Genomic DNA, 27193 nt, shown 5'->3' with positions numbered 1-27193 from the left:
TCTCTGGGAAGACAGGCAGGTGGTCACGGCAAGTGACCGGGGCAGTCTCTGGGTAGATAGGCAGGTGGTCACGGCAAGTGACGGGGGCAGTCTCTGGGTAGACAGGCAGTTGGTCACGGCAAGTGACGAGGGCAGTCTCTGGATAGATGGGCAGGTGGTCACGGCAAGTGACCGGGGCAGTCTCTGGGTAGATAGGCAGGTGGTCACAGCAAGTGACCGGGACAGTCTCTGGGTAGACAGGCGAGGCGGGTACCTGACAGGTAGCTGGCGGGCGCACCCAGGTGAGCTGGCTGACGGAGACAGTAGGTAACAGGCAGGTAACTGGTGGACGCTCCCAGGTGAGCAGTCTGACAGACGAGGCAGGAGACAGGCAGGTGACTGAAGGACGCTTCCAGGTGAGCAGTCAGCAGACAAGGCAGGTAACAGGCAAGTAACTGGTGTACGCTCCCAGGTGAGCGGTCTGACTGACGAGGCAGGTAACAGGCAGGTAACTGAAGGACGCTCCCAGTTGAGCGGACAGGCAGACAAGGCAGGTAAGTAGGAGACGCTCCCAGGTGAGCGGTCTGACGGACAAGGCAGGTAAGTAGGAGACGCTCCCAGGTGAGCGGTCTGACGGACAAGGCAGGTAAGTAACAGGCTGGCAGGCAGGACGAGAAGTCAGGCTAGCAGCGGAACCTGAGGGCTGAAGCACAGGTGAGACACAGTGCAAACAACATTGCTCGGGCATCTCCATTTTGGAGGAGGTGCCTTATAAATGGGAGGTCCTCCGGCAATTGGCCGGGGACTCCTTAGGACGGCGCGCGCGGTCCCTTTAAGAGCGGGGGAGCACGCGCGCGCCCTAAGCACACTGCCGGGGAAGGAGCGTGTGCCGGAAGCAGCGGGGAGAGAAGCGCTGGAGGACGCCGCGCCAGGAGTGGGGAGGTGAGAGGGACGGCGTCTCTGCCTAGTACGGGGCAGAGACGCTGATGCTACAGTACCCCCCCCTTTAGGCCCCCTCTTTTTTTGGCCAGAAAGAAATTTTTCAAGGAGAAGCGGGGCGTTGATGTTTTCCCTGGGCTCCCAAGTTGTCTCCTCAGGACCAAACCCCCTCCAATCTACCAGAAAAAAGGTCTTTCCTCTTACCCTCTTGGAGGCCAGAATACTCTCTACCTCAAAGACGTCATCAGCGGAAACCGGAGCAGGAGAGGCACCTGGATTATTGGAAAAAGAGTTAAAGACAACGGGTTTGAGGAGAGATACATGGAAGGAGTTAGGAATCCATAAGGTGGCCGGGAGTTTTAATTTGTAGGCCACTGGATTAATTTGCCTGAGGATTTCGAATGGGCCGATGAAGGGAGGACCTAACTTGTAGGAGGGTATCTTGAGCCGTACATGTTTGGAGGAGAGCCAAACCTTGTCTCCCGGACGGAATTGAGGCGGATCCAGACGTCTCTTATCAGCATATCTCTTCATCCGCTCGGAGGACAGAAGAAGAGCGGACCTGGTACTCTCCTAAATGGTAGAAAACTCGCTGACAAGAGACTGCGCGGCAGGGTTGTCCACAGAGGCGGAGACGGGAAACGGAATCCGGGGGTGCTGGCCATAGACAACAAAGAACGGGGATTTGGAAGAGGACTCGCTCTCGTGGTTATTGTAAGAGAACTCGGCCCAAGGGAGGAGGTCCACCCAATCAGAATGGTGGGCATTAACAAAGTGCCGGAGATAGCTGGTAAGGATCTGATTGATCCGCTCCACTTGACCATTGGACTGAGGGTGGTAAGCGGAGGAGAAGTCCAGGGTGACGTCCAGCAGTTTACATGTGGCTCTCCAGAAGCGCGAGGTAAACTGAACCCCTCGATCCGATACGATGTGGAGGGGTAGGCCATGAAGACGGAAGATATGGCGGATAAAGTCCTTAGCCAGCTCAGGTGCAGACGGAAGACCAGGCAGGGGAATGAAGTGGGCCATTTTAGAAAAGCAGTCCGCGACCACCCAAATGACAGTACACCCGGCAGAGACAGGAAGATCAGTAATGAAGTCCATAGCGATGTGTTGCCACGGGGCAACAGGTATGGGAAGCGGCAGGAGATGACCAGCTGGTAAGTGTCTGGGAACCTTGTTGCGGCCACAAGATGAACAAGCAGAGACGAAGTCTACCACATCCTTACGCAGGGTAGGCCACCAGTAATGCCGGGAAATGAGTAGGAAGGTCTTTTTTTGGCCGGCATGGCCAGCAAGTTTAGAAGAATGACCCCAGTGAAGAACCTTCTCACGGTCAGGAGGCGCCACGAACGTCTTGCCGGGTGGAAGACGAGTCAAATCCAGGGGGGCCACATTCAATACCTTGGAGGGGTCGATAATGTGCATAGGCTCCTCCTCTTGGTCGGAGGACAGGAAGGATCGGGACAAGGCATCAGCTTTGACATTCTTGTCCGCCGGGCGGAAATGAAGAATGAAATCGAAGCGGGCAAAAAACAAAGACCACCGGGCCTGACGTGGATTAAGTCTCTGGGCATTTTGGAGATATGCCAGGTTTTTGTGATCCGTGTAGATGATCACCGGGTATAGAGCCCCTTGAAGCAGGTAACGCCACTCCTCCAGTGCCAATTTAACAGCTAACAGTTCTCGGTCTCCAATGGAGTAATTGCGCTCAGAGGAGGAGAAGATTTTAGAGAAGAAGCCGCAGGTTACCATTCTCCCGGAAGAAGACTTTTGGGTGAGCACCGCTCCGGCTCCAGAGGAGGAAGCATCAACCTCCAGGTAGAACTGTTTGTTGCAGTCCGGACGGTGCAGCACAGGGGCAGAGGAGAAGGCTTGCTTCAGGGAAAGGAAGGCCTCCTCAGCTTCGGGTGGCCATACCTTGGGATTTGCTCCCTTACGGGTGAGCGCAGATATGGGCGCAGTCCGAGACGAGAAGTGAGGAATGAAGAGACGATAGTAATTAGCGAAGCCCAGGAATCGCTGTATCGCCTTCAAGCCCTCCGGACGGGGCCACTTTAGAACAGCAGAGAGCTTCTCGGGATCCATTCGCAAACCTGTCTGGGAGATAACATAGCCCAGGAATGGAAGAGAGGTCTGCTCAAAAAGGCACTTCTCGTATTTAGCATAGAGGTGGTTCTGCCTGAGCCTCAGCAGGACCTGATGAACATCCCTCCGGTGTGAGGGAAGATCCGGAGAGAAGACCAAGATGTCGTCCAGGTATACCACCACGCAGGAGTAAAGAAGGTCACGGAAGATGTCGTTGACCAGTTCCTGGAAGACGGCGGGAGCATTGCAGAGACCGAAGGGCATCACACGGTACTCATAGTGTCCGTCACGGGTATTAAATGCCGTTTTCCACTCGTCTCCCTGACGGATACGGACCAGGTTATATGCTCCACGTAGATCCAGCTTGGAAAAGATCCTGGCGCCTTTAAGGCGATCAAATAACTCAGAGATGAGCGGAAGGGGGTATTTATTTTTAACCGTGATCTGATTGAGTCCTCTATAGTCAATACAGGGGCGTAGCGAGCCATCCTTTTTCTTGACAAAGAAGAATCCGGCTCCAGCCGGGGAAGTAGACTTCCGGATGAATCCCCTGGCCAGATTCTCCTCTATGTACTCAGACATGGCCCGGGTTTCGGCCGCAGACAACAGATAAATACGCCCACGGGGTGGAGTGGCGCCAGGTACCAGGTCGATCGGGCAATCATATGGCCTATGAGGTGGCAATGTCTCTGCCTCCTTCTTACCAAAGACGTCAGCATAGGTCCAGTAAGGAGCCGGAAGACCGGGTAAATTAGCTGGGGTAGGTGGAGGACGAACCGGACGAACTGGAACCAGGCAGGTCTTATGGCAGTCCGGCCCCCACCGGAGTACTTCACCGGAATGCCAGTTCAACACGGGTTCATGTGTCTGGAGCCAAGGTAGACCTAGCAATAGGGAGTGGAAGAGTCCGGGCAACACATGGAAGGAGATTACCTCAGAGTGTAGCATTTCCACCTGCAGGGTTATGGGTTCCGTGGCGAGCAGGATGGTCACCGGAAGGAGTCTTCCATCCACTGAGGCGACCGACAAGGGTTCAGCCAGAGACTTGGTGGGAATACGGTATTTCTCAACCAGAGACTGGGAGATGAGGTTTCCAGCGGATCCAGAATCCAGGTGGGCGAGTTCAAAGTGACGGTTCTCTCCCCAGGAGATAGATACAGACAAAGTCAGGGTTGGAGAGGATTTATTTTTGTCTAGGGCGACCTCTCCGAGCGGTCCTAGACACTGGAGTTTCCCGGCCTCTCCGGGCAGGAACGAATCAGGTGCTCCTTACTGCCACAATAGAAGCAGCTCCCCTCGGCTCGGCGAGACTCTTGGCGAGATTTGACCACCTTGGTCAGGTCGATCTGCATGGGCTCGGGTGAGTACGCCCGGGGAGTGACAGAAGAGGAGACAGGTTTCTGGAAAGTAGGAGCTAGGCAGGGAAACCTTCTCTCACGGGTGGTCTCTTTGGTGCGTTCCTGAAACCGGATGTCAATCCGGGTAGCCAGCGACACCAGGTCATCCAGGGTGGTAGGAATATCCCGACCGGCGAGCTCATCTTTAATCCGACCGGAAAGACCCTCCCAGAAGACGGACACCAGGGCCTCATTATCCCAGGCAAGCTCAGAAGCGAGGGTGCGGAACCGTATGGCATATTGGCTCACGGTGAGACTCCCTTGACGGAGACGTAGCAAAGAGGAGGCAGGTGAGGTCTTTCGTCCCGGTTCATCGAAGACTCTCCGGAAAGCAATGAGGAAAGACGACAGGTCGGACACCAGGGGATCCCCTCTCTCCCACAGGGGGTTAAGCCATGCCAGTGCCTCCCCAGTGAGATGGGACATGATGAATGCCACTTTGGCCCGGTTGGAGATAAACTGGTGAGTCAAGAGTTCAAAGTGCAGGGTGCACTGGTTTATGAAGCCCCGAGCTTGAGCGGGGTCGCCTCCGAAGCGAGGAGGTGCAGACAGCCGGGGTCCGGGACAGGATGCCATGGTATTGGTGGGCAGCGGCGCTGCCGGGTTGCGAGTCATGACACTAGCGGTGGTTGCTGGTGGAGCAGTCAGAGTGTCCAGGCGAGAGTTGACATTCCACAGGTGACTTAGGATGGACTCCTGTTGGGACCTCTGACGGGACAGTTCATGACATAGGTCCGAGAGCGAGGGAGCTTGGGTGCCACCGGGTTCCATGGCCCGAGCAAACTGTAACGGGTCTGGGAGGTGGAACCTCTGAGCTGCAATACAAGGGGGAAGTCCTTGTAAGGAAGCGGGTGACTCCCAGGGAGGGCAAGCAGGTAGTCACAGCAAGTGACGGGGACAGTCTCTGGGTAAGCGGGCAAGTGGTCACAGCAGGTGACAGGGACAGTCTCTGGGAAGACAGGCAGGTGGTCATGGCAAGTGACCGGGGCAGTCTCTGGGTAGATAGGCAGGTGGTCACGGCAAGTGACGGGGGCAGTCTCTGGGTAGACAGGCAGTTGGTCACGGCAAGTGACGGGGGCAGTCTCTGGATAGATGGGCATCGTGGTCACGGCAAGTAACCGGGGCAGTCTCTGGGTAGATAGGCAGGTGGTCACAGCAAGTGACCGGGACAGTCTCTGGGTAGACAGGCGAGGCGGGTACCTGACAGGTAGCTGGCGGGCACTCCCAGGTGAGCAGGCTGACGGAGACAGTAGGTAACAGGCAGGTAACTGGTGGACGCTCCCAGGTGAGCAGTCTGACAGACGAGGCAGGAGACAGGCAGGTGACTGGTGGACGCTCCTGTTATGTTCTGCTACCAGAGCTAAGGAAAGAGAGGAGATCTGTCCCTACGATAGAACTCAGCTTAATCCCTACGATGTAACAGGGGACCTGATCCTGCGATCAGACCTGCTAAAGTCCTAAGCTAGTCTGTACGTAGACCTATAGATGTGGGGAAGGAATCCCTACAAGTACTAAGGACTGGGAGGAAAATGGGACACCTCCTAACAGAAATAGTAGCAGTCAGACGAACAAACAAAATATATAGAACATAGAGGTCCGTAGACCAAGCAAACTAACAGAGTTAGATACAGAGCACAGGCTAGCTAGAAAGTAGCTAAACAATGAAGTCCAGCAAAGCCAGAAGGGCGGAGCAGGATTAAATAGGCCAACAAGGTCAAGTGACCAGCAAAGGAAAAAACCTAAGAACAAGGTTCTAACAGTACCCCCCCTTCTAAGAGGATCCTCCGGATCCCCTAGGACCAGGCTTATCAGGAAATCTCCTGTGAAACGCTCTGATAAGTCTGGACGCGGAAACATCATCCGACCTCACCCAAGAGTTATCCTCGGGTCCGAAACCTTTCCAGGCCACAAGATACTGCAAACTACCTCTATACTGTCTAGAGTTAAGGATGCGAGAAATTTCATATTCCCCGTCCTCCACCACCGGAGGAACAGAGGCAGAGGCGTCACAATCCGATACAACAGCTTTTTTCAACAGAGAGACATGAAATACCGGAATAATTCTCCAGGAGGTAGGAACCTCCAACCTAACAGCAGATTGGTTGACAACCTGAAGCACCTTAAAGGGCCCTACAAACTTGGGACCCAATTTCTTAGAAGGAATCCTCAACCGCAGATTCCTAGAGGACAACCAAACCATGTCACCAACAGCGAACAAAACCTCCTGTCGTTTCCTATCAAAGTAGTCTTTAGATTTTCTGTTGGCCTCCTGAAGATTACCACGCACATCCGTCCAAACTCTCTCCAAATCACCGGAAAAATTCTCCTCCTCAGGCACGGCAGATCCCAACTTGGAGAACGACCCAAACGACGGATGTCTCCCAGAACAACAAAAAAAAGGCGAACAACCAGCAGAAGAAGATGTATGATTGTTCAGAGCAAATTCAGCAAGTGGCAGAAACTCAGACCACCCCTCTTGATTGTCTGCCACAAAACAACGCAAGAACTGCTCAACATCCTGGTTTTTCCTTTCTGTCTGGCCATTAGATTCAGGATGATATCCTGACGAGAACGACAAATGAACTCCTAACCTGTCACAAAAGGCACGCCAAAAACGAGCCACGAACTGAGGACCTCTATCAGAAACAATGTCAGTAGGAACGCCATGAAGTCTGACAATTTCCTTGACAAAGGCCTTAGCGAGAGTTTTAGCGCAGGGCAGTTTGACGAAGGGAACCAAGTGACACATCTTGCTAAAACGGTCCACGACCACCCAGATGACAGTAAAACCCTCAGAGGGGGGAAGGTCAGTTATAAAGTCCATAGCCAAATGTGTCCAAGGAGCACTGGGAACCTCCAAAGGACAAAGCAACCCCGCAGCAGGAGTATGTGAGGACTTAGATCTAGCACATATAGTACATTGACGCACCCACTTAATGACTTCCTTCTGCCATCCAGGCCACCAAAAACTGCGACCCACCAGTCTCTTGGTCTCAGAGATTCCGGGATGACCTGCCAACCGAGATTCGTGACACTCAACAAACAAATCTCTCCTAAAGGTCCCAGGCACAAACAACCTCCCATGAGGAGTGTTAGATGGGGCATTCTCCTGTGCTTTAAGAATCTCATCTTCCAAAACAGAGTCCAATCAGCTATCACAACACCTTCTTGTAAAATGTTCTCCTCTTTCTCAGCACCGACTATGGGAGAAAAACTGCGAGACAAGGCATCCGCCTTAACATTCTTAGTACCAGGGATGTAAGTAACGGAGAAATTAAACCACGAGAAAAACAGTGCCCACCTAGCCTGACGGGCATTCAGGCGCTTGGCAGCATCAAGATATATCAGATTTTTATGATCCGTAAGAACCTGAACGGGAAATTCCGCACCTTCCAAGAAGTGGCGCCAGTGTTCAAATGCGAGTTTAATAGCCAATAATTCCCGATTACCAATATCGTAATTCAGTTCAGTCTCCGAAAAATTTTTTGAAAAAAAGGCACAGGGATGTAATCCATCCCCGTTATCCTGAGACAATACTGCGCCAACCCCCACAGAGGAAGCATCAACCTCAACCAAAAACGGCTTAGTCACATCAGGCTGCATAAAGATGGGAGCAGAGGTGAACCTCTCCTTGAGATACACAAAAGCTTCAATGGCCTCAGAAGACCACTGAACCGCATCAGCACCTTTCCTGGTGAGATCGGTCAGAGGTTTGACAATACTAGAAATTTTTTTTATGAATTTTCTGTAATAATTGGCGAAACCCAAAAACCTCTGTATCGATTTCAAACCAATAGGCCTAGGCCATTCCTGTACAGCTTGAACTTTAACCGGGTCCATCTCAAAACCTTCGCTGGAGATAATGTAGCCCAAAAAACTAATTCTCTGTACAGCGAACTCACATTTCTCCAGCTTAGCAAAAAGCGAATTGTCCATTAATAACTGTAATACCTCACGTACGCTCCGCCAATGAGACTCCAGATCCGGCGAATAAATCAAAATGTCATCCAAATACACAACCACATTTTTGCCGATCAAAGGTCTAAGGATGTCATTAATAAGATTCTGAAAAAATGCAGGAGCATTAGTAAGACCAAAAGGCATAACCAGATTCTCAAAATGACCCACAGGAGTGTTAAAAGCAGTCTTCCATTCGTCACCCTCCTTCATGCGCAACAGATTGTATGCCCCCTTAAGGTCGATTTTAGAGAACCACTTGGCCCCCATTAACTGGTTAAACAGATCAGGAATCAATGGCAGTGGGTAAGGATTGCGTACAGTAATTTTGTTAATCTCACGAAAATCCAGACAAGGACGTAAACCGCCGTCCTTTTTTTTTACAAAAAAAAATCCAACCGCCACAGGAGACTTAGAGGGCCTAATGTGACCGGCGGCCAAACTTGTCTGTATGTATTCCTCCAAAGCCTTTCTCTCAGGAATAGTAAGGTTAAATAAACGACTTTTAGGAAGAGTCGCTCCAGGGACAAATTCAATAGAACAATCATAGTCTCTATGGGGAGGCAAAACCTGCGATTCCTTCTCAGAAAAAACTCTCCAAAAATCCTGAATAGGAACAGGCAATTCCCCCCTATCCAAAGCTGCAATACGCCCGTTACAACACTTGTCATAACATTTATGGCTCCAGGATTTAATTTCACTGGTAGACCAATCCAGTACAGGATTGTGAAATTTTAACCAGGGCAATCCCAATATTACTGGAGAAGGCAAGTTATTCAACACTACCAAATCCAATTTCTCATGGTGAACACCATTAATAGTGAGAGGAAATTCACAGACCTTGAGAGTAATATTCTTCAAAGGGGAACCATCCACAGAAACCACAGCAATGGGGGATGATAAAGGTTCGGGTTTTAAATTGAGTCTTTCCAAGAATCCCCCATCAATAACATTCAGAGTAGACCCACAATCAACAAACACCCGAAATTCCATTAATTTTTCCTGAGCAATCGTGGAAGCAGCTAAAAATACACCCTTGGAATTTAAACAGGCAATACGGGCATGACTGACCATTTTTTTTTCTTTCTTGATACGAAGCTCACAGCCTTTAATCAAATGACCAGATTTTCCGCAATAGAAACACAAGCCTTCAGAAAATCTGCGATCTTTTTCTTGAGAGCGAGGTGCCATCGCTCCAATCTCCATCGATTCACCACTGTTAGTACACACATTCTCATAACCAGAAACTGACATAGCAGAGGATTTGCTCTCATTAACCCTTGCACGCAGTCTCCTATCCACCCGTATAGCTAATTGCATAGCCTGTTGCAAATCTTCAGGTGTAGGATAAGCAATTAGCAGGTCTTTAACCCTTTCACTGAGCCCAGCAAGAAATAGACTTTTCAGAGCAGAATCGTTCCACCCTGTTTGAGTAGACCATCGACGGAAATGAGTACAATATTTTTCCACATTACCTGATCCCTGTCTCAAACGTCTTAACTCAGTCTCAGCTGATGAGACACGGTCAGGATCATCATATAATAGCCCCAAAGCAGAAAAAAAACTATCCACTGAACTGAAGCATGTATCACTAGGTTGCAAAGAAAAGGCCCACTCCTGAGGCTCTTTGCGCAAAAGTGACATTATAAACCCTATGCGCTGGGAATCATCCCCAGAGGACTTGGGTCTCAAACGAAAATACAATAAGCAAGCATTTTTAAATGAAAAAAATTCTCGGTGTTCACCAAAAAATAAATCCGGCAAACGTACCTTAGGCTCCAAGAAATGTGCTCCAGGACAGTTACTCACGTGTTGACGGAGCTCAGTCACCTCCAAAGAGAGTCCCTGCAGGTGTTTAGCCAAATCCAGAACCGACACCATGATGGAACAGAAAAAATCTTTCCTTAGAGCATTTGCTGGGCTGGACTTACTGTTATGTTCTGCTACCAGCGCTAAGGAAAGAGAGGAGATCTGTCCCTACGATAGAACTCAGCTTAATCCCTACGATGTAACAGGGGACCTGATCCTGCGATCAGACCTGCTAAAGTCCTAAGCTAGTCTGTACGGAGACCTATAGATGTGGGGAAGGAATCCCTACAAGTACTAAGGACTGGGAGGAAAATGGGACACCTCCTAACAGAAATAGTAGCAGACAGACGAACAAACAAAATATATAGAACATAGAGGTCCGTAGACCAAGCAAACTAACAGAGTTAGATACAGAGCACAGGCTAGCTAGAAAGTAGTTAAACAATGAAGTCCAGCAAAGCCAGAAGGGCGGAGCAGGATTAAATAGGCCAACAAGGTCAAGTGACCAGCAAAGGAAAAAACCTAAGAACAAGGTTCTAACAGTTCCCAGGTGAGCAGTCAGCAGACAAGGCAGGTAACAGGCAAGTAACTGGTGTACGCTCCCAGGTGAGCGGTCTGACTGACGAGGCAGGTAACAGGCAGGTAACTGAAGGACGCTCCCAGGTGAGCGGACTGGCAGACAAGGCAGGTAAGTAGGAGACGCTCCCAGGTGAGCGGTCTGACGGACAAGGCAGGTAAGTAGGAGACGCTCCCAGGTGAGCGGTCTGACGGACAAGGCAGGTAAGTAACAGGCTGGCAGGCAGGACGAGAAGTCAGGCTAGCAGCGGAACCTGAGGGCTGAAGCACAGGTGAGACACAGTGCAAACAACATTGCTCGGGTACCTCCATTTTGGAGGAGGTGCCTTATAAATGGGAGGTCCTCCGGCAATTGGCCGAGGACTCCTTAGGACGGCGCGCGCGGTCCCTTTAAGAGCGGGGGAGCGCGCGCGCCCTAAGCACACTGCCGGGGAAGGAGCGCGTGCCGGAAGCAGCAGGGAGAGAAGCGCTGGAGGGCGCCGCGCCAGGAGTGGGGAGGTGAGAGGGACGGCGTCTCTGCCTAGTACGAGGCAGAGACGCCGATGCTACAGATATGTTTTTTGGGGTTGCCAGGTGGGACCCTTTGGTCAACTGGAACCCATGGTACACTCGGAGAAAGCCAGGTTGGTACCATCCAGTCACCTGGTTCCATGGATATGTTCGGAGAAGCCAGGGTAGGATCCTCGGATTTCCTGGCCACTTACTTGAATGGACTATCAGCTTCCTAAGCTTGCAGCTACTTCCTTTCTGTGGGTGTCCAACCAAAGCGGGGTGCGGGGTTGAGGTAGTTGGTCCTGGAAGGCTAAGCGCAGGGGCCAGACTGTGTAATTTTGCACCATCTTGGGTCATTGCTGGGACTGTTCTATATGTTTATTGTTTTTGGTTAAATAAAGTATTGCCATATTGCTTGACTCTATGATGTCTGAGTAGTATTATGTCCATGGAAGACCCCGTGTCTTCACATTTGGTGGCAGCGGTGGGATACTACTCAGCCCGGCCGATCCAGGGGAGCTGCAGGGGACTAGTGGTTGTAGACACCGTTCAAAGGTTCCACAACCAGGGAGGAATATAGACAGACCCAGGAGACCATAGGTGAGGCATACATAGCAGGTTTCAGATGCTACCATGTCCAACCCCAGAAGCTACGCCTTGGGAAGAGTACCAGAGTGGATGCATAGTCGCAACAAGAAATGGCAACTACAGGAACTGTGCCAGCTTCAACGGATTGAATACCAAGCCACCAACACTATATTGGATTTAACACAGGAACCACAGGGTGTGGAGGACGACATGTGTGGATGCAATGGATATGAGTCGGTTCTCATCAATTACATGTGGAGTTTATTTGCAAGGAAGACATTAGTGTCTGCGCGTAAAGAAATGCTGATGAACTGTCCCCAATCAGTGTAGAAGGATTATTAGAATTCTATCACGTCTGTTTAATTAAGATGGGGGAGCAATATGCACATTTTCAAACACATACAGGTTTTCTTCTGTGAAAACACAAACTAATCTCCCATGCCGGCGCCATTCCAGCATTGTCAGCACTTGCATTCCCTGGGCTCATGTGAGCCCTATGCCCAATCAGCACTGGCGTCACTGTCTCCACAGTTGGACAAATTGAACATCAAGAGGAAGTCAGAGAGCAGCCGCACTCCTGGCTTCCTGTTGATGTTCAATAAGTCTGAAAAAGGGGACAGTGAATCCGGCGCTGATTGGGCGCAGGGCTCCAGTGATGTAACAACCTAACGAGCCCCGAAAATGCGAGTGATGACCACGCAGGAACAGCGCCGGAACGGTGAGTATAAGTGCTATTTTAACCAGGCCAAACATGAGGAATGACAAGGGGCTGCTTTAGTAGTGGACAACCCCTTTAAGGAGATATAATTTTCGGTTAAAAATATCCAACATTTTGAATATGAAAAAGGCTTCCCCCCGGTGTGACTTCTCTGATTTTTATTAAGAGTTGATTTCCAACATATTCAACATTAAGAACATGATAAAGGCTTCTCCCCTGTGTGATTTCTTTGGTGACTAAGAAGAGATGATTTCTGTACAAAACATTTGCCACACTTTTGACAGGAAAAAGGCTTCTCCCCTGTGTGGGTTCTCTGGTGTCTATCAAGATGCTCTTTCTGGTTATAGCATTTCCCACATTCTGGACATGAAAAAGGCTTCTCCCCTCTGTGAGTTCTCTGGTGGCTATCAAGATGCCCTTTCCGGTTAAAGCATTTCCCACATTCTGAACATGAAAAAGGCTTCTCCCCTATGTGGCTTCTCTGATGTTTATTAAAATTTGATTTCTCAACAAAACATTTCCCACATTCTGAACATGAAAAAGGCTTATCCCCTATGTGGGTTCTCTGGTGGCTTTCAAGATGCGCTTTCCTGTTAAAGCATTTCCCACATTCTGAACATGAAAAAGGCTTCTCCCCTTTGTGGGTTCTCTGATGTTTATTAAGATTTGATTTCTCTACAAAACATTTCCCACATTCTAAACATGAAAAAGGCTTCTCCCCTGTGTGAATTCTTTGGTGACTAAGAAGAGATGATTTCTTCACAAAACATTTCCCACATTCTGAACAGGAAAAAGGCATCACCCCTGTGTGAGTTCTCTGGTGACTAACAAAATCTGATTTCTGGTTAAAACATTTCTCACATTCTGAACATGAAAAAGGCATCACCCCTGTGTGGGTTGTCTTGTGGATATCTAGACTCGCTTTCCGGTTAAAACATTTCCCACATTTTGAACATGAAAAAGGCTTCTCCCCTGTGTGAATTCTGAGGTGGCTAGTAAGATTTGCTTTCCGGTTAAAACTTTTCCCACATTCTGAACATGAAAAAGGCTTCTCTCCTGTGTGGGTTCTTTGGTGCTTAACAAAATCTGATTTCTGGTTAATACATTTCCCACATTCCGAACATGAAAAAAGCTTCTCCCCTGTGTGAATTCTTTGGTGCCTAACAAGATCTGATTTCCGGTTAAAACATTTCCCACATTCTGAACATGAAAATGGCTTCTCCTGTGTGTGAGTTCTCTCATGACAAACAAGATATGATTTATGGTTAAAACATTTCCCACACTTGGAACAAGAAAATCTAGTCTCTGCTGTGTGAATTTTTTGATGTTTAAGAATTTTTTGATGTTTAAGGGGAAAACTATTTCCAGGTTTTGAATGTGAAGATGGCTTTTTTGCTTTAGGAGCAGTTCGTTTTTTAATGCTTATTTTGTGACTCTTTTTTTCCTTAGTAGTCGGTAATGAATCAGAGGACAGGACCTGTTTCAAAGGATCAGATGACAGATCTTTGCTGTGAAGGGATGATGGTATATCTGGAGTAATGGTATTTACTTCAATTGTATACTGTGTAATCTCAAGATCATTTGATTTAAAAATTGAAGATGTCAGCTGTCCCTCTGATCTCCTGATACAGTCATCTGCTAAGAATAAAAAAAATATTATTTTTTAATATAATATCCTTGAATTTTACATTCCATTTCATACCAATGTTATGTAAGTGATAATAATACCAATAAAAACTTCAATTCATTTCACAAAAAACAAGTCTCCACTCAGGTCCATCATCTATCAGTGGAAAAACAGATGTTTTCATATTATTAGTGGCTCAAAGGCTCTTGAAAAACAACATGGCTTCCATAAACCAATCCAGCAATATCCACTCTCCCAAAGTCAAATCTCCCCCTCGTTCTGAGCCTTGCAGTGCGCCCAAACCACATTTAGCCTCCATGTATTTGGCATTACTATAGTGAGAAGAACCCACTTAATTTACGGTGTGTGTCTCCTGGAGCACAATCTGGGCACTATGTGTTGGGTAATAAATTAATATACGAGGGTCAGTCATTAAGTAATGCCTCTTATTTTTTTTCTCCTTAAATAAGGTAGTTATGTTAAATATTCGAATGTGGCACAGTTCCTCAAACCTTCTTCTCCAATCCACAGCAATTGCAACTTCCTGCACCAACAGGTGGCAGGACTGTATCTGCTTGCAAAATGGCTGACATCGATGTTCGTATTAGACAACGTTCTGTGATTGAATTCTTGCACGCAGAAGGTGAAACGCCCATTCTGAGAGACTGAAAAATGTGTACGGTGATGCAACAGTGGATGTCAGTACTGTTAGACGATGGGTTTGTCGCTGTAACACAGCTGAAGGGCCATCGCCGTTGGCTGACAAAATGCGGAGTGGCAGGCCAGTAACCGCAGTGACTCCAAGCAACATTCAGCGAGTCGATGACATCATTCGTGGTGACCTTCCATCTGTTCGGGTTGCTAAAAGAAGCTCATCATGGGATTCACTTTGAGTTTGAGGAGGCCGTGAAAAAGTCCGTGCGTCAATGGCTTAGGAAGCAAGACCATGCTTTTTACCATGCTGGAATACATGCCCTTGTTAAACAAAGACTGTGGAAATGGATGGAGATTATATTGAAAAGTGACAAATTAATCGTTAATGTTGTGGTTTTCAACCTATCTAATTGCATTTGAATTTCTTGCCAATTAAAAGGAGAAAAAATAGGAGGCATTACTTATTGACTAACCCTCGTATTTGCAATTTTCACTCACCAAAATCCACTGTGTGCTAATTTCCAGGAAATTGGCTGTGGAGTCAAAATAGTCACTACTCCTATAGATTAATTCACTGAGGGTTATAATTTCCAAAATGGAGTCACTTTATGGGGATTTCTACAGCCCTGGTTTTCTGACATTGTGACATATAAGGGCTTCTGCAAATGGTGGGTCCCATCTCCTCTGGGATCTGCTCCTGTGACGTCTGTTTCTATCATCAGGCAATGACTTATTCATCCTGCAGGCGGCGCTGGTAATGGAGGCAGCGTCAGAACCAGAAGCTCTGGGCGGCACAGGCTCTGTCCAGCTACTATGATTTGGGTGCCTGGGACCTGTAGTACCATCCAGTCTGGCAGTATGGGTGTGTGTGCTGTCCAGCTGGAGTAATCTGCTCCCTGCTTCAGCCATTTGGAGAGCACCGCACCCTACTAAAGCTGGAAGCATATGGCTGGAAGCTGCCAGATACAGCCTTGTTCTCCTCTGGTTCAGTCCTCTGTGCTCAGCTCCTGGCTTGTGTATTTGTTTCTGTTGTGATCCCGGCCCGTTTACTGACTACTCCTGTGTCTTCTGATTTTGTATTTTCTCTGCACTCCTGGTTCTGACCCGGCTATCTGACTACTCTTCTTTCCATCTCACTCCACAGAATAGCAGGTAACACCGAGGCGCAAGCCTAGGGGTCTCTGTGTAACTCCAGATCCATGTAGAGGGGTTAAATAAGTGATGAGCAAGACAATCCCTGGGATCTGGAAAACGGAGTAGATAGCTCCGGAGTAGATGGTAGCCATCTTTTCAGCTGCCATGTGACCATGAACAGTGCTCCCAATACATTGTGTCTGTAAACTATTCCAGCAAGATCTGCATTCAAATAGCTAAATGGCGCTTCTTCCCTTCTTAACCTGCCATGTGCCCAGACAGTAGTGCACAACCGTATATAGGGGATTGTCGGATTCAAGAGAAGTTTGAAAATAATTTGTAAGGTCCATTTGTTTCCTATTATCCTTTGTGAAGAATTCCAAAGTTATCACCACATAAAGTGACACACGATTTGAAAAATGGGCCCTGATTAGGAACACAAATCTGGCTGCAGGAAGGGGTTAAATCAGTATTTTGGGCACTAACTACTGTAGTAAAAAACTGTGACTATAGACAATAACACATCTACTGAAATGATCAAACTCAACAGTCTCCATCAGAAAAATGAGTAACTAGGGGAGAATGCTATGCTCTAGCGGCAAAATGGTGATCACACGATTGTGATACGACCGGACTACACGACCAATAAAGCAGCCACAGCCGGTGACTGGGAAGAATCTGTGACTTCTCTGCATTTAGTGGTTACTACTCACCTGGGTAGTCATATGTAGGAATCTCCTCTGTACACTGATCATCACCCCTCACATATGTCTCTGTAGTATTAATATGGGTCAGATCTTCACCCTGAAACAAATATTGTAAAAGTCACAGACAGAAGGAGAAGTCCCATCTATGATCAGCTCTAATCCAGCCATCTCCACCGTTCTCATTACACAAGTATAAAACATATAATACTGGTGGATAAAACAAGACTGAACACAAGACCTTCACAGCCGTCTACACATCATAGGGGAGATCTCATGACACCTTCTCTCCATCTACCTGATGATCCTGAGGAACATTGGGATCTTCTTGTTTACAATCCTGTGGAAGAAGAGGACGGGGACATCTCTCTGGTGTTGTCCTCTTACTGGATAGATCTGGAGGAAACACATACAGGGACTGAATTCATTCTTTACATACAGATAATTATAGGTCATGTGTATTTAGCCCTGTCTATTACCTGGTGATGTGAGGGGCTGGGGAACCTCCATCATGATGTCCTTGTACAGATCTTTGTGTCCTTCTAAATACACCCACTCCTCCATGGAGAAATAGACGGAAACATCCTGACACCTTATAGGAACCTGACACATACAATGATACCGTCATCCCCCCGATCCCTTCATAGCGTTACTGTATAATGTCCCAGCATTCCCAGCAGTGTCACCTCTCCAGTCAGCAGCTCAATCATCTTGTAGGTGAGTTCTAGGATCTTCTGGTCATTAATGTCCTCATGTATCAGAGGGTGAGGTGGAGGCCCAGTGATTAGGCTCAGGGGTCTTCCCCATCCCTCAGACACAGGGTCCTGACAGCGCTCACTAGAGGTCTTCTTCACTACTGTGTAATCCTGGTTATGGAGAGACACATTAATAAATCTCACTACAGACATTTCCAGAGTCCTCACCTCTCCAGTTCTGTCCATCTGTTATTCCCATAGATAAGAATGATGTAATGTGACGTCATCAGAATCTCTCACCTCTCCAGTAAGCCGGAAGAGGATCTCTAGGGTGAGGTGTAATATCCTCTCCGCCATCTTGTCTCTGTCCATACCCATCCTTGATGGGTAAATCAGGAAAATTCTCTTATATAGATCTTCACTGAGAGGATTCAATATTGTAGAGACCTGAATGAGAAGAAGATGAGCCGATGGAACATCATAAAAATCCTGTGTAATAATACAATTACTGGAGATAATAAGGGAAACATATGAGATTTATTATTTTACAGTATTTAGTTTTCTTCTTTACATCTAGTAATAAAACCTATATATTTTAGGCCACAGACAACAAGCAGTTTCTTCCTCGGAGTCTGTAGCTGAATACGTTTCTCATAGACTCATCTTCCATGACGCTAATTCTCATCTCATTTACCGACACTGGAATCGGCATTAGCAATACTGCAGGAGATATTCATTACACGTGACATGAGAAATAACTACTTCATAATAAGGACAACATCTTCTACTAAGGCTCTAAAACATAGTTAGCCAGAGTCCGTCACTGACTACATCTCCACCGGCCGTCTATATGAATGTTTCCCGTCTTCCCCGGACTGTAATCTTCTATCACGTTAGATCTCATGTCTGATTCACACACAGAAGTTTGAGGCATTTATAAAGCTGTTTTGTTTGCACAAACACCGTGGACAGAAATGATTTGATACCAAAGTCTCCATGTACAGTGTTTTATGGAGTTTATTTCTGGCCTTAGGCTTTCCTATATTACAAGAAAAACACCAGAAAAAAGTAGATATTATTGGCACCAACAATTCTTGTAAAAAGAAAAAAACATGCAAATACCAAAGAACACATTTTGTTATTTTTTAACACGTTAAACATTTGTTGTAAAAAAAATTAACTCTTTTGGGCACCAGAACATAGATGTTCACCGCAGGGATGGCACAGGTGCGGCTGTAATAAAAACCCTGGTAGTTTAACCACTTGCTGCTGTCAAAAGCAAATATGGCATCTAAGAAAGTTTGACACAGATGGGCTAAATGCCCCTCCTCCCCCAAGTACTCGATTGTTTGGGGCTACTTAGTTACTACAATACTTAAATGCCTAATAATGGTGTCTGGGCCTGCAATGTATGAAAGTCTACTATGCTGGGCCAGAGACAGCTTCCAATAAGTTACCTTTTATCGCCCCCTATTCACATTAGACTAAAGTTGCATGAAAGCACTGATTTTTGGGAGGTTTGGTGGACTATATAATTTATTTGGGGCCTTCTGACCTATGATGTCAGGGCAGAGAAGGATCTGGCATCCTGAATTTCAGAGACTAATCCGTTTGCTCTTCCTGTAGAGGAGTCTGGAGCCGACTCTCTTATACCAACCATAGCTTGAACATTTGTGTGTATAGGGGAGTTAGGAGAGATAGCCATCTGCCAAATGACCATTCAGCCAACACTTATCTCATGTGTATGGGGTAATTAGTATTACACTGACAGGCAGTGATGATACACAGCACTACAGTAGTACAGTGCAGCACCAGAGCAATCAGAGGCTTGTATGTTGTATGATCGCACTAATCAGAATTGTTTAAAAAAGTTTAGTAAAAGGTTAAAAGTGAAAAAACAATATAAAAGATTTAGCAACAAAAAATATCCATCACTATACGGAAAACAGAGTCACTGCACAATGTTAGTTAACCGCTTCCCGACTGCCCACTGTACATAAACGTCCGCACTGCCTGGGCTCTGTGCAGCATGGACGTTTAAAAACGGTGGGTGGTCCCGCAGCGCTCAGGACCCCCAGGGTCCTGCAAGCGCTGCGGGAGCGGTGCAGAGCGATAGCTCTGACAGGGAACATCATCGGGACCTGATTGGATCAGGTCCCAGTGATGTTAACCCTTTGCTGTCTTCTATATGCCGCAATCTATAGTGATCGTGGCATATAGAAGACAGCAGGAGGAGAGGGGGTGGTATACTTACCTCTCCGAAGACCCCTGATACCTTCCAGGACCTTGGGTTGCTATGGGAGCTGGAGGTCACATGACCGCCTCCAGCTCTGCCATATATGGTGTCCTGCCTGGCTCAGCCTGCTTCTGAAGCCAGGCAGGAGACTCTGACTGTGAAACAGTCAGTGAAGATCTCATGTAATGTAATATATGTCTATTACATTACATGAGATCAGTGATCAGAAAAATAAAAATTATTGTCCCATACAGGGACTAATTAAAAATGTAAAAAAAATAAAAAAAAATGTTTTCAAACTGTAAAAAAAAAACAACAAAATAAATAAATAAAATATTAAACCGATAAATCCGTATGTTTATGCAAAAATAAAAAAAGTATACATATTTGGTATCGCCGCGTCTGAAACAACCCGAGCTATAAACCTGTCACACTAATTAACTCCTTCTGTGCACACCGTAATAAAAATAAATAAAAAACGGAGCAAAAAACTATGCTTTTTCCTCATATCGCCAAACAAAAAGTGGAAAAAAATGCGATCAAAAAGCAAAATGGAAATAAAAATGGTACCGCTGAAAACGTCATCTTGTTCCGCAAAAAAAAAGCCGCCATACACCTCCATCAGCCGAAAAATAAAAAAGTTATAGCGCTCAGAATAAAGCAATGCAAAAAAAAATATTTTTTCTATAAAATTGTTTTATTGTGTAAAAGTGCTAAAACATAAAAAAAAAATATACAGTAAATGTAATATCGCTGTAAACGTACTGACCCGAAGAATAACGCTGCCTGATCACTTTTACCACGCGCAGGACGGCATAAAAAAAACCCTCAAAGAACAATTCCTGAATTATTGGCTTTTGTTAATTTTACCTCCCAAAAAATGGAATAGAAAGCAATCAAAAGATGTCACGTACCCAAAAATGGTACCAATAAAAATGTCAACTCGTCCCGCAAAAAACAAGCCGTGACATGACTCTGTCGGCCGAAATATGGAAAAATTATAGCTCTCAAAATATGGCGATGCAAAAACTAGATTTTGCAAAAAAAAAAGCGTCTCTTAGTGTGTGACAGCTGTCAGTCATAAAAACCCGATATAAATCTGGTATCTCTGTAATCGCACCGACCCGAAGAATAAAGTAATCTAATCAGTTATATTACACGAGGAACGGCGTAAAAAATAAATAAAACCAATTCTTCACCTGCTACTGATTTGTTTATTATGTCTCCCAAAGATCGCAGTAATGCTCTGCTCACATTTATCCTGTGCTCTGCGCTGAGCACTTACGCCAGAGTTTCCGTGTAAATCTCTGAAATAAGTGATTCAGACGGAACCCATGACGGAAGATTCCCTGTAATGAGGCAGATATAGGTCACTGTGAATGCCGTCTGGCCTGTGATCCCACGGTGTCATTTGTTTTAGGCGTGCATAAAAGTGTGGTTGGCCACAGTTTTGTGCACTTCTGAAAAAAAGGACACCGCTAAACAGAGGCCAGACGGAGTCCAGAGTAACTCTGCTGCCTCATTACAGTGAATGGATCCTGCAGGGGTTTCATCTGAATTACATCACTTGGAAATTTAGATGGAAACCCCGAAGTAAGTGCTCAGCCTAGAGCGCCGGATAAATGTTACGTAAAATGTTCCCAATAAAAGCTTCAACTCAGTCCTCAAAAAAAGCTAGTCCCCACTCAGGTCCATCATCTGTTAAAAATATAAGGGACTTCCAAGTTACTGGTAGCAGAAAGGCTCTGTAAAAGCGAAATGGCGCTTGCCCCCCAAAAGAAATTCATAAAATTTTGTGCTCCCAAATCCAAATGCCTATTCTACAATAATTTGTTCTCCAATTGTCAAATAGCGCTCCGTCCCCCCCAGATCTCGCCGTATGGCTGAGCGGTACGATATAGCCACATATGGGGTATTGCCACTTTTAGAAGAAATTGTGTGACACATTTTGGCACCATTTTTACCCATTGCCCTGTGTGAAAATGTAAAATCTGAGGGTAAAACATTTTTTTGCGGTAAAAATATAATTATGCTTTTTTCACTGCCCAATGGTATAAATTTAAAAATTAAAAAATACTCACTACTTCCCTAGATGAATTCCTTGAGAGGTGTAGTTTACAAAATGCGGTCACTTGTGGGGGTTTCTGCTGTTTCGGCATGTCAGCGACTCTTCAAATGTGACATGGTGTCTGCAACCTATCCCAGCCAACATAGCTCTCCTTTCTCTTCCGAACCCTGCCGTACACCAAAGCAGTGGTTTTCCCCCACATATGGGGTATCGGCGTACTCAGGAGAAATTGCACAACAAATTTCATGGTGCAATTTCTCCTGTTACCCTTATGATAATGCAAAATTAGGGAATGAAAAACAATTTTTGTGGGAAAAATGTGAAAATTGTATTTTTATGGCTCAATATTATAAACTTCTGTGAAGCACCTGGGGGTGCAAGGTGCTCACCACACATCTAGATAAGTTCCCTAAGGGGTCTAGTTTCCAAAATGGTGTCACTTGTGGGGGGTTTCCACTGTTTAGGCACATTAGGGGCCCCCAAAATGCAACATGGCGTCCGCTAATTATTCAAACAAATTTTACATTCAAAAAGTCAAATGGCGCTCCTTCCCTTCCAAACCCTGCCGTGCGCCCAAACAGTGGTTTGCCTCCACATATGGGGTATCAGCGCGCTCAAAAGAAATTGCACAAAAATTTTGGGGTCCATTTTTTCCTGTTACCCCTGTGAAAATAAAAAAAAAATGGGTCTAAAGTAACAATTTTGTGAAAAAAGTTAAATGTTAATTTTTTTCTTTCACATTCCAAAAATTCCTGTGAAGCACCTGAAGGGTTAATAAAGTTCTTGAATGTGGTTTTGAGCACCTTGAGGGGTGCAGTTTTTAGAATGGTGTCACTTGGGTATTTTCTGTCATAAAGACCCCTCAAAGTGACTTCAAATATGATGTGGTCCCTAAAAAAATGTTTTTGTAAATTTTGTTGGAAAAATTAGAAATCGCTGGTCAAGTTTTAACCCTTATAGCTCCCTAACAAAAAAAAATTTGGGTTCCAAAATTGTGCTGATGTAAAGTAAACATGTGGGAAATGTTATTTATTAACTATTTTGTGTGACATATCTCTCTGATTTAAGGGCATGAAAATTCAAAGTTTGAAAATTGCAAAATTTTCAAAATTTTCGCCAAATTTCCGATTTTTTCACAAATAAACGCAAGTGATATCGAAGACATTTTACCACTATCCTGAAGTACAATATGTCACGAAAAAACAACCTCAGAATCAGGGGAATCCGTTGAAGCGTTCCAGAGTAATTACATCATAAAGTGACAGTGGTCAGAATTGAAAAAATTGGCCCGGTCACGAAGGCAAAAACAGGCTCTGGTCCGAAGTGGTTAAGTCTCGTCCATAACAACTTTAATATACTCTATTATCCTATACACAGTGGTGTAGATAGAAATCACAGGTCAAACAGCAATAGATGTTATTGGGCTCCCCGACCTCTAAGGGAGAAAAAAAAAATATATATATATATATTTATGTATATATATATATATATATATATATATATATATATATATATATACATACAGTACAGACCAAAAGTTTGGACACACCTTCTCATTTAAAGATTTTTCTGTATTTTCATGACTATGAAAATTGTACATTCACAATGAAGGCATTTTAATTGGATTTATGTTCTGCTGCTCTCATCCGATGGGGTTGAGAAGCCTGGGCCAATCTAGCTTTTGTTCATTTTGATGAGTCAACCTGTCAGCCTTCTCATTTGACAGAAGGATGCACCTATGAGTTATTATGCCCCAACGGCACTAAAAACCCACTCTGACAAAACCCTAGTGGCAGGACAGGCCAGCACCTCCAAAGTGTAGAGAAACAGTTGATGCCACATGTCCAGTTCGGATATCCAATAGTTGTATGGCACAGAGGAATCATGGAGGATGCTGTTCCAAAACGTTTCCCTCCTTGTTAGAGTATCCCGTGCATCAGGGAACTGGGAGGATCTAATGAAACTGTCCCAGACCTTTGATAGTCTCCCCCTGTCTCTATGTGACCTGGTTTGAGTCTCCTTCATCTCTACTCCTTCGTTGTCCAAGGAACTATGACCTCTGCTGCCAGTGTTGTTAGATGGTAATTTTTGTACTAATTGTTCAACTAGGGACTTCTGGTATTGCACCATTTTACTAGCCCTCTCCATTGCAGGAAGGAGAGATTGAAAGTTCGGCTTGTAGAATAGGTCAAGAAGAGTGAACAACCAGTAATCAGTATTGGTCAAACTGCGTGCAACGCAAGCGTCACGGGAAAGCAGCGGGACATAAAGTCAGCCATGTGTGCCAGATTCCCAACAGACTTCCCTGTCCTCACCAGGAGGACTACTATCCATCTCCTCATTTTCCTCCTCGCTCTCCTTCTCCTCTTCAGCCCATTCACGCTAAACAGATAGGATGAATCAGGTGTGGCTAGTACCCTCTGTAGCATAGGCAATCATCTCCTGTTCTTCCTCATTATCATCCAATCCAGCGAAGTTGAGATGAGGCTGGGCTGGGTAGTATTACCCTGTCTACTTTCTTCCTCCATCTCCACCTGGTCCACATGCAAAGTTTCCTCTTTAATTGTGAGCAGCGAGCGTTTGAGTAGACACAGAAGCGGGTTGTTTACCCTGATTATGGCGTCATTGCCGCTCACCCTCTTTGTCGATTCCTCAAAGTTTTGTATAACCTCTCAGATGTCAGACATCCATGCCTACTTGTCGGTTGTGATGTGCGGAGGCTGACCGGAATACCGACGGGCATGTTGTAGCTTGTATTCAACTACAACTTTCTGCTGCTCACAAAGCTTTGCCAACACATGTAATATGGAGTTCCAATGCGTGGTCACGTTGCACAACAGTCTGTGAGCTCCAACTTGAGAGCTGCGAAAGGGCGGCGTACTGTCACAAGTAGCTCAGGCAAATCTGGGTAGGTTTCAGAAAAAGCTGAACCATTAAGTTGAGCACGTGGGCCAGGCATGGTACGTATGCGAGCTTGCCAAGCTTCAGAGCCACCACCAGGTTAAGACCATTATCACACACAACCATACCTGGTTGTAGGTTCAGTGGCGAAAGCCACAGATTTGCTTGGTCTGTTAGACCTTTCAACAACTCTGCAGTGGTGTGCTGTTTGTCACCTTAAGAAATGAGTTTCATCAGAACCTGTTGCAGCTTCACTGAGGCAGTGTTTCCAGTTTGTCACAATTTGGAGATGGAAGATGAGGAGGGGGGTGCAGGGACGGTCAGTCTTCTTTGTCCAGGGAACCAGGATGAGGGCAGTGTTCAGCACCCGGCCCTTGGGAACAGTGTTAACTGTAGCGCTGATTCCCAGGCGCCATTCCGTGTGATCTTGATGCAGCACATCGGCGGCACACGGTTGCCACACACGGACACACGGATATCTCAGGTACCAGTTTTTCTGGTCCCGGAAATATACGGGCATGTGAAACCGGCCTAAGAGAGGATTCACACTAGTTAGGCCCAGGCAATGAGAAACTCCTTATCGTGGCTGCCGGGTACACATGAATTGGCCAATTTAAGCGCTAAGATTTCTCAGTTATTTCTACTTTCTACAGCAGTAATGCAATTCAAATTTCATATATTTCATATTTGCATACTTAGCGTTACAGAGTCCTACTTTATTTGATTGTTATATATGGAGATGGCTACTCTTAGTAAGCACCTGTACACACCAGTTTTCTGTTTTGGCAGTGACGGTCAGTCTTCTTTGATATTTGTAATAGTGACGTCAGGCGGGTTGGCAAAGGGAGATTTTAAAACACCATCTTTTTCTTGGTCTCATGGTCTGGTATGGAGGGGTTTCTGTCTCTCCCCTTTTTTTGCAAATGATTGTGCGGAATCCAAAATGTACTGTGGATACCTTTTTCCCTGAATCTGGTGTTCATGTATATTGGCTGTATATTAGAATCTGTGACATTAGTACAGTTAATTCTCAACCGTAAAAATTGACCCATTGGGTTTTCCTTTTTTTAAGGAGATGAGGTGGTGGTTATCCCACTTCAATATTTTGCTAGTGCTTGTAGGTTTATGGTAGAGTGTCCCTAGGGTCCCATCCCGTTATTGCTAAATTAATACATCCTGGAAAGGAAACTGGTAAAAAAACTCAGATGTAAATCTCAGGCCTACTCTATTGATGTTGAGTTCCCTGACAAATTCAAGAAACTGTTCACTCGTCCCTGAGCAGATGATAAAAATGTCGTCAATATATCTATACCACAACCCAATATATTTATGCCACCACTTTATGATCATCCCTGAATATTATGGTTTCTTCCCATCAGCCCAGGAATAGCTTAACATGCAAGGAGGTACAGGGGCTCCCCATTGCAGTACCCCTGAGCTGGTGGAAGTACTTTCTGTCAAAAAGAAAGAAGTTTTGAGTAAGAGGGAATTTTAGAAGATCCTCCATGAAGTCATTATGTCGGCTATACTCTATTGATCTCAATTTCAAGAAATGTCTTACTCCTCTGATACCATCCTCATGCGGTATATTACTGTACAAAGCCTCGATATCTAGTAAAGCCTGCCCCCCTACATGCATGTATACATGCTCAAGGGTCTACATGTAGGGGAGCAGGGAAAGGAAAACCAATTCCAGAGGGATTATTCCAACTGTAAAACCTCAAGCGGTACTGTGAGAACATTATACTGTGTGGGGGGCATCATACATACTGCATAAGGGGCATAATGGGGGCATTACACTGTGTAGGGGCATCATACATCCTGCATAAGGGGCATAATGGGGGCATTACACGGTGTGGGGGCATCATACATCCTGCATAAGGGGCATAATGGGGGCATTACACTGTGTGGGGGCATCATACATCCTGTATAAGGGGCATAATGGGGGCATTACACTGTGGGGCCAGTACTATGAGAACAATAGGTTTCCTCCCTTCCTGTCTCCATAGTTGGGTCGTATGTATCTATTACAGGAAACAGAACAAAAACCTTATGATTCTTATAAAGGGGCAACACAAGACCCCAAAAGAGTCTCCGTGCTGAAGGGGTTAATGCCCCCTGCGCCCAGTAATGGGGGATCTCCACATACCTCCACCTGCAGAGCCGCCACCACATATATGGCTGTTCTGTGCGCACAGGAGCTGTGATGAGGTCACAGGAGGGGAGGAGTCAGGGGTCACATGATCAGGGGCCTCAGTGGATGCAGGACTCTGCTGTGCTGGTTGTCATGGTGCTGGATGAGCTGAAGTTTATGTGTGGGGTCAGGAGGGGTTTACAGTGTGGATGTAGCAGAGCCGCGTGTGTACGAGGTGTACAGAGCGGAGCCGCGTGCATACGAGGTGTGCGGAGCGGAGCCGCATGCGTACGAGGTGTACGGAGCGGAGCTGTGTGTGCGGAGCAGAGCCGAGTGCATGCGAGGTGAGCGGAGCCGCGTGCGTACAAGGTGTGCGGAGCGGAGCCGCGTGCGTACGAGGTGTGCGGAGCAGAGCCGTGTGTGTACGAGGTGTACGGAGCGGAGCCGCGTGCGTACAAGGTGTGCGGAGCGGAGCTGCGTGCGTACAAGGTGTGCGG

At 46.3% G+C, this 27193-nt stretch overlaps 1 protein-coding gene across 2 annotated transcripts; it reads right to left on the bottom strand.

Annotated features, from left to right (window-relative positions):
- Positions 1–12069: 12069 nt before the first annotated feature.
- LOC141176111 (uncharacterized) lies at positions 12070–26789 on the bottom strand. 2 transcript variants are annotated; one of them, XM_073660103.1, is made up of 7 exons: positions 26712–26789; positions 17658–17804; positions 17349–17528; positions 17142–17265; positions 16961–17058; positions 16672–16762; positions 12070–14181 (listed from the first exon to the last, which is right to left on the bottom strand). In XM_073660103.1, exons 2-7 carry the CDS (start codon positions 17733–17735, stop codon positions 12734–12736), a joined length of 2019 nt encoding a protein of 672 aa, XP_073516204.1. In that variant the 5' UTR covers positions 17736–17804; positions 26712–26789; the 3' UTR covers positions 12070–12733. The 2 variants fall into 2 exon arrangements, with proteins under 2 accessions (XP_073516204.1, XP_073516205.1); XM_073660104.1 differs by having other exon boundaries at positions 12070–14178.
- Between the last annotated feature and the right edge of the window lie 404 nt (positions 26790–27193).

This window comes from Phyllobates terribilis, unplaced genomic scaffold (assembly GCF_046119375.1).
Source record: "Phyllobates terribilis strain yellow unplaced genomic scaffold, ASM4611937v1 Scaffold_17__1_contigs__length_24005725, whole genome shotgun sequence".
NCBI lineage: Eukaryota > Metazoa > Chordata > Amphibia > Anura > Dendrobatidae > Phyllobates > Phyllobates terribilis.
Note: the sequence above shows the minus strand (reverse complement) of the source record. Positions and strands in the feature narration are given on the sequence as shown.

Coding starts and splice junctions, on each gene's coding strand:
- LOC141176111 (XM_073660103.1), bottom strand. CDS start 17,735: ATGGGTATGGACAGAGACAAGATGGCGGAGAGGATATTACACCTCACC. Junction 17,529..17,657: donor TCTTCCGGCTTACTGGAGAG/GTGAGAGATTCT, acceptor CTCCATAACCAG/GATTACACAGTAGTGAAGAA. Junction 14,182..16,671: donor TCCTACATATGACTACCCAG/GTGAGTAGTAAC, acceptor TTTTATTCTTAG/CAGATGACTGTATCAGGAGA.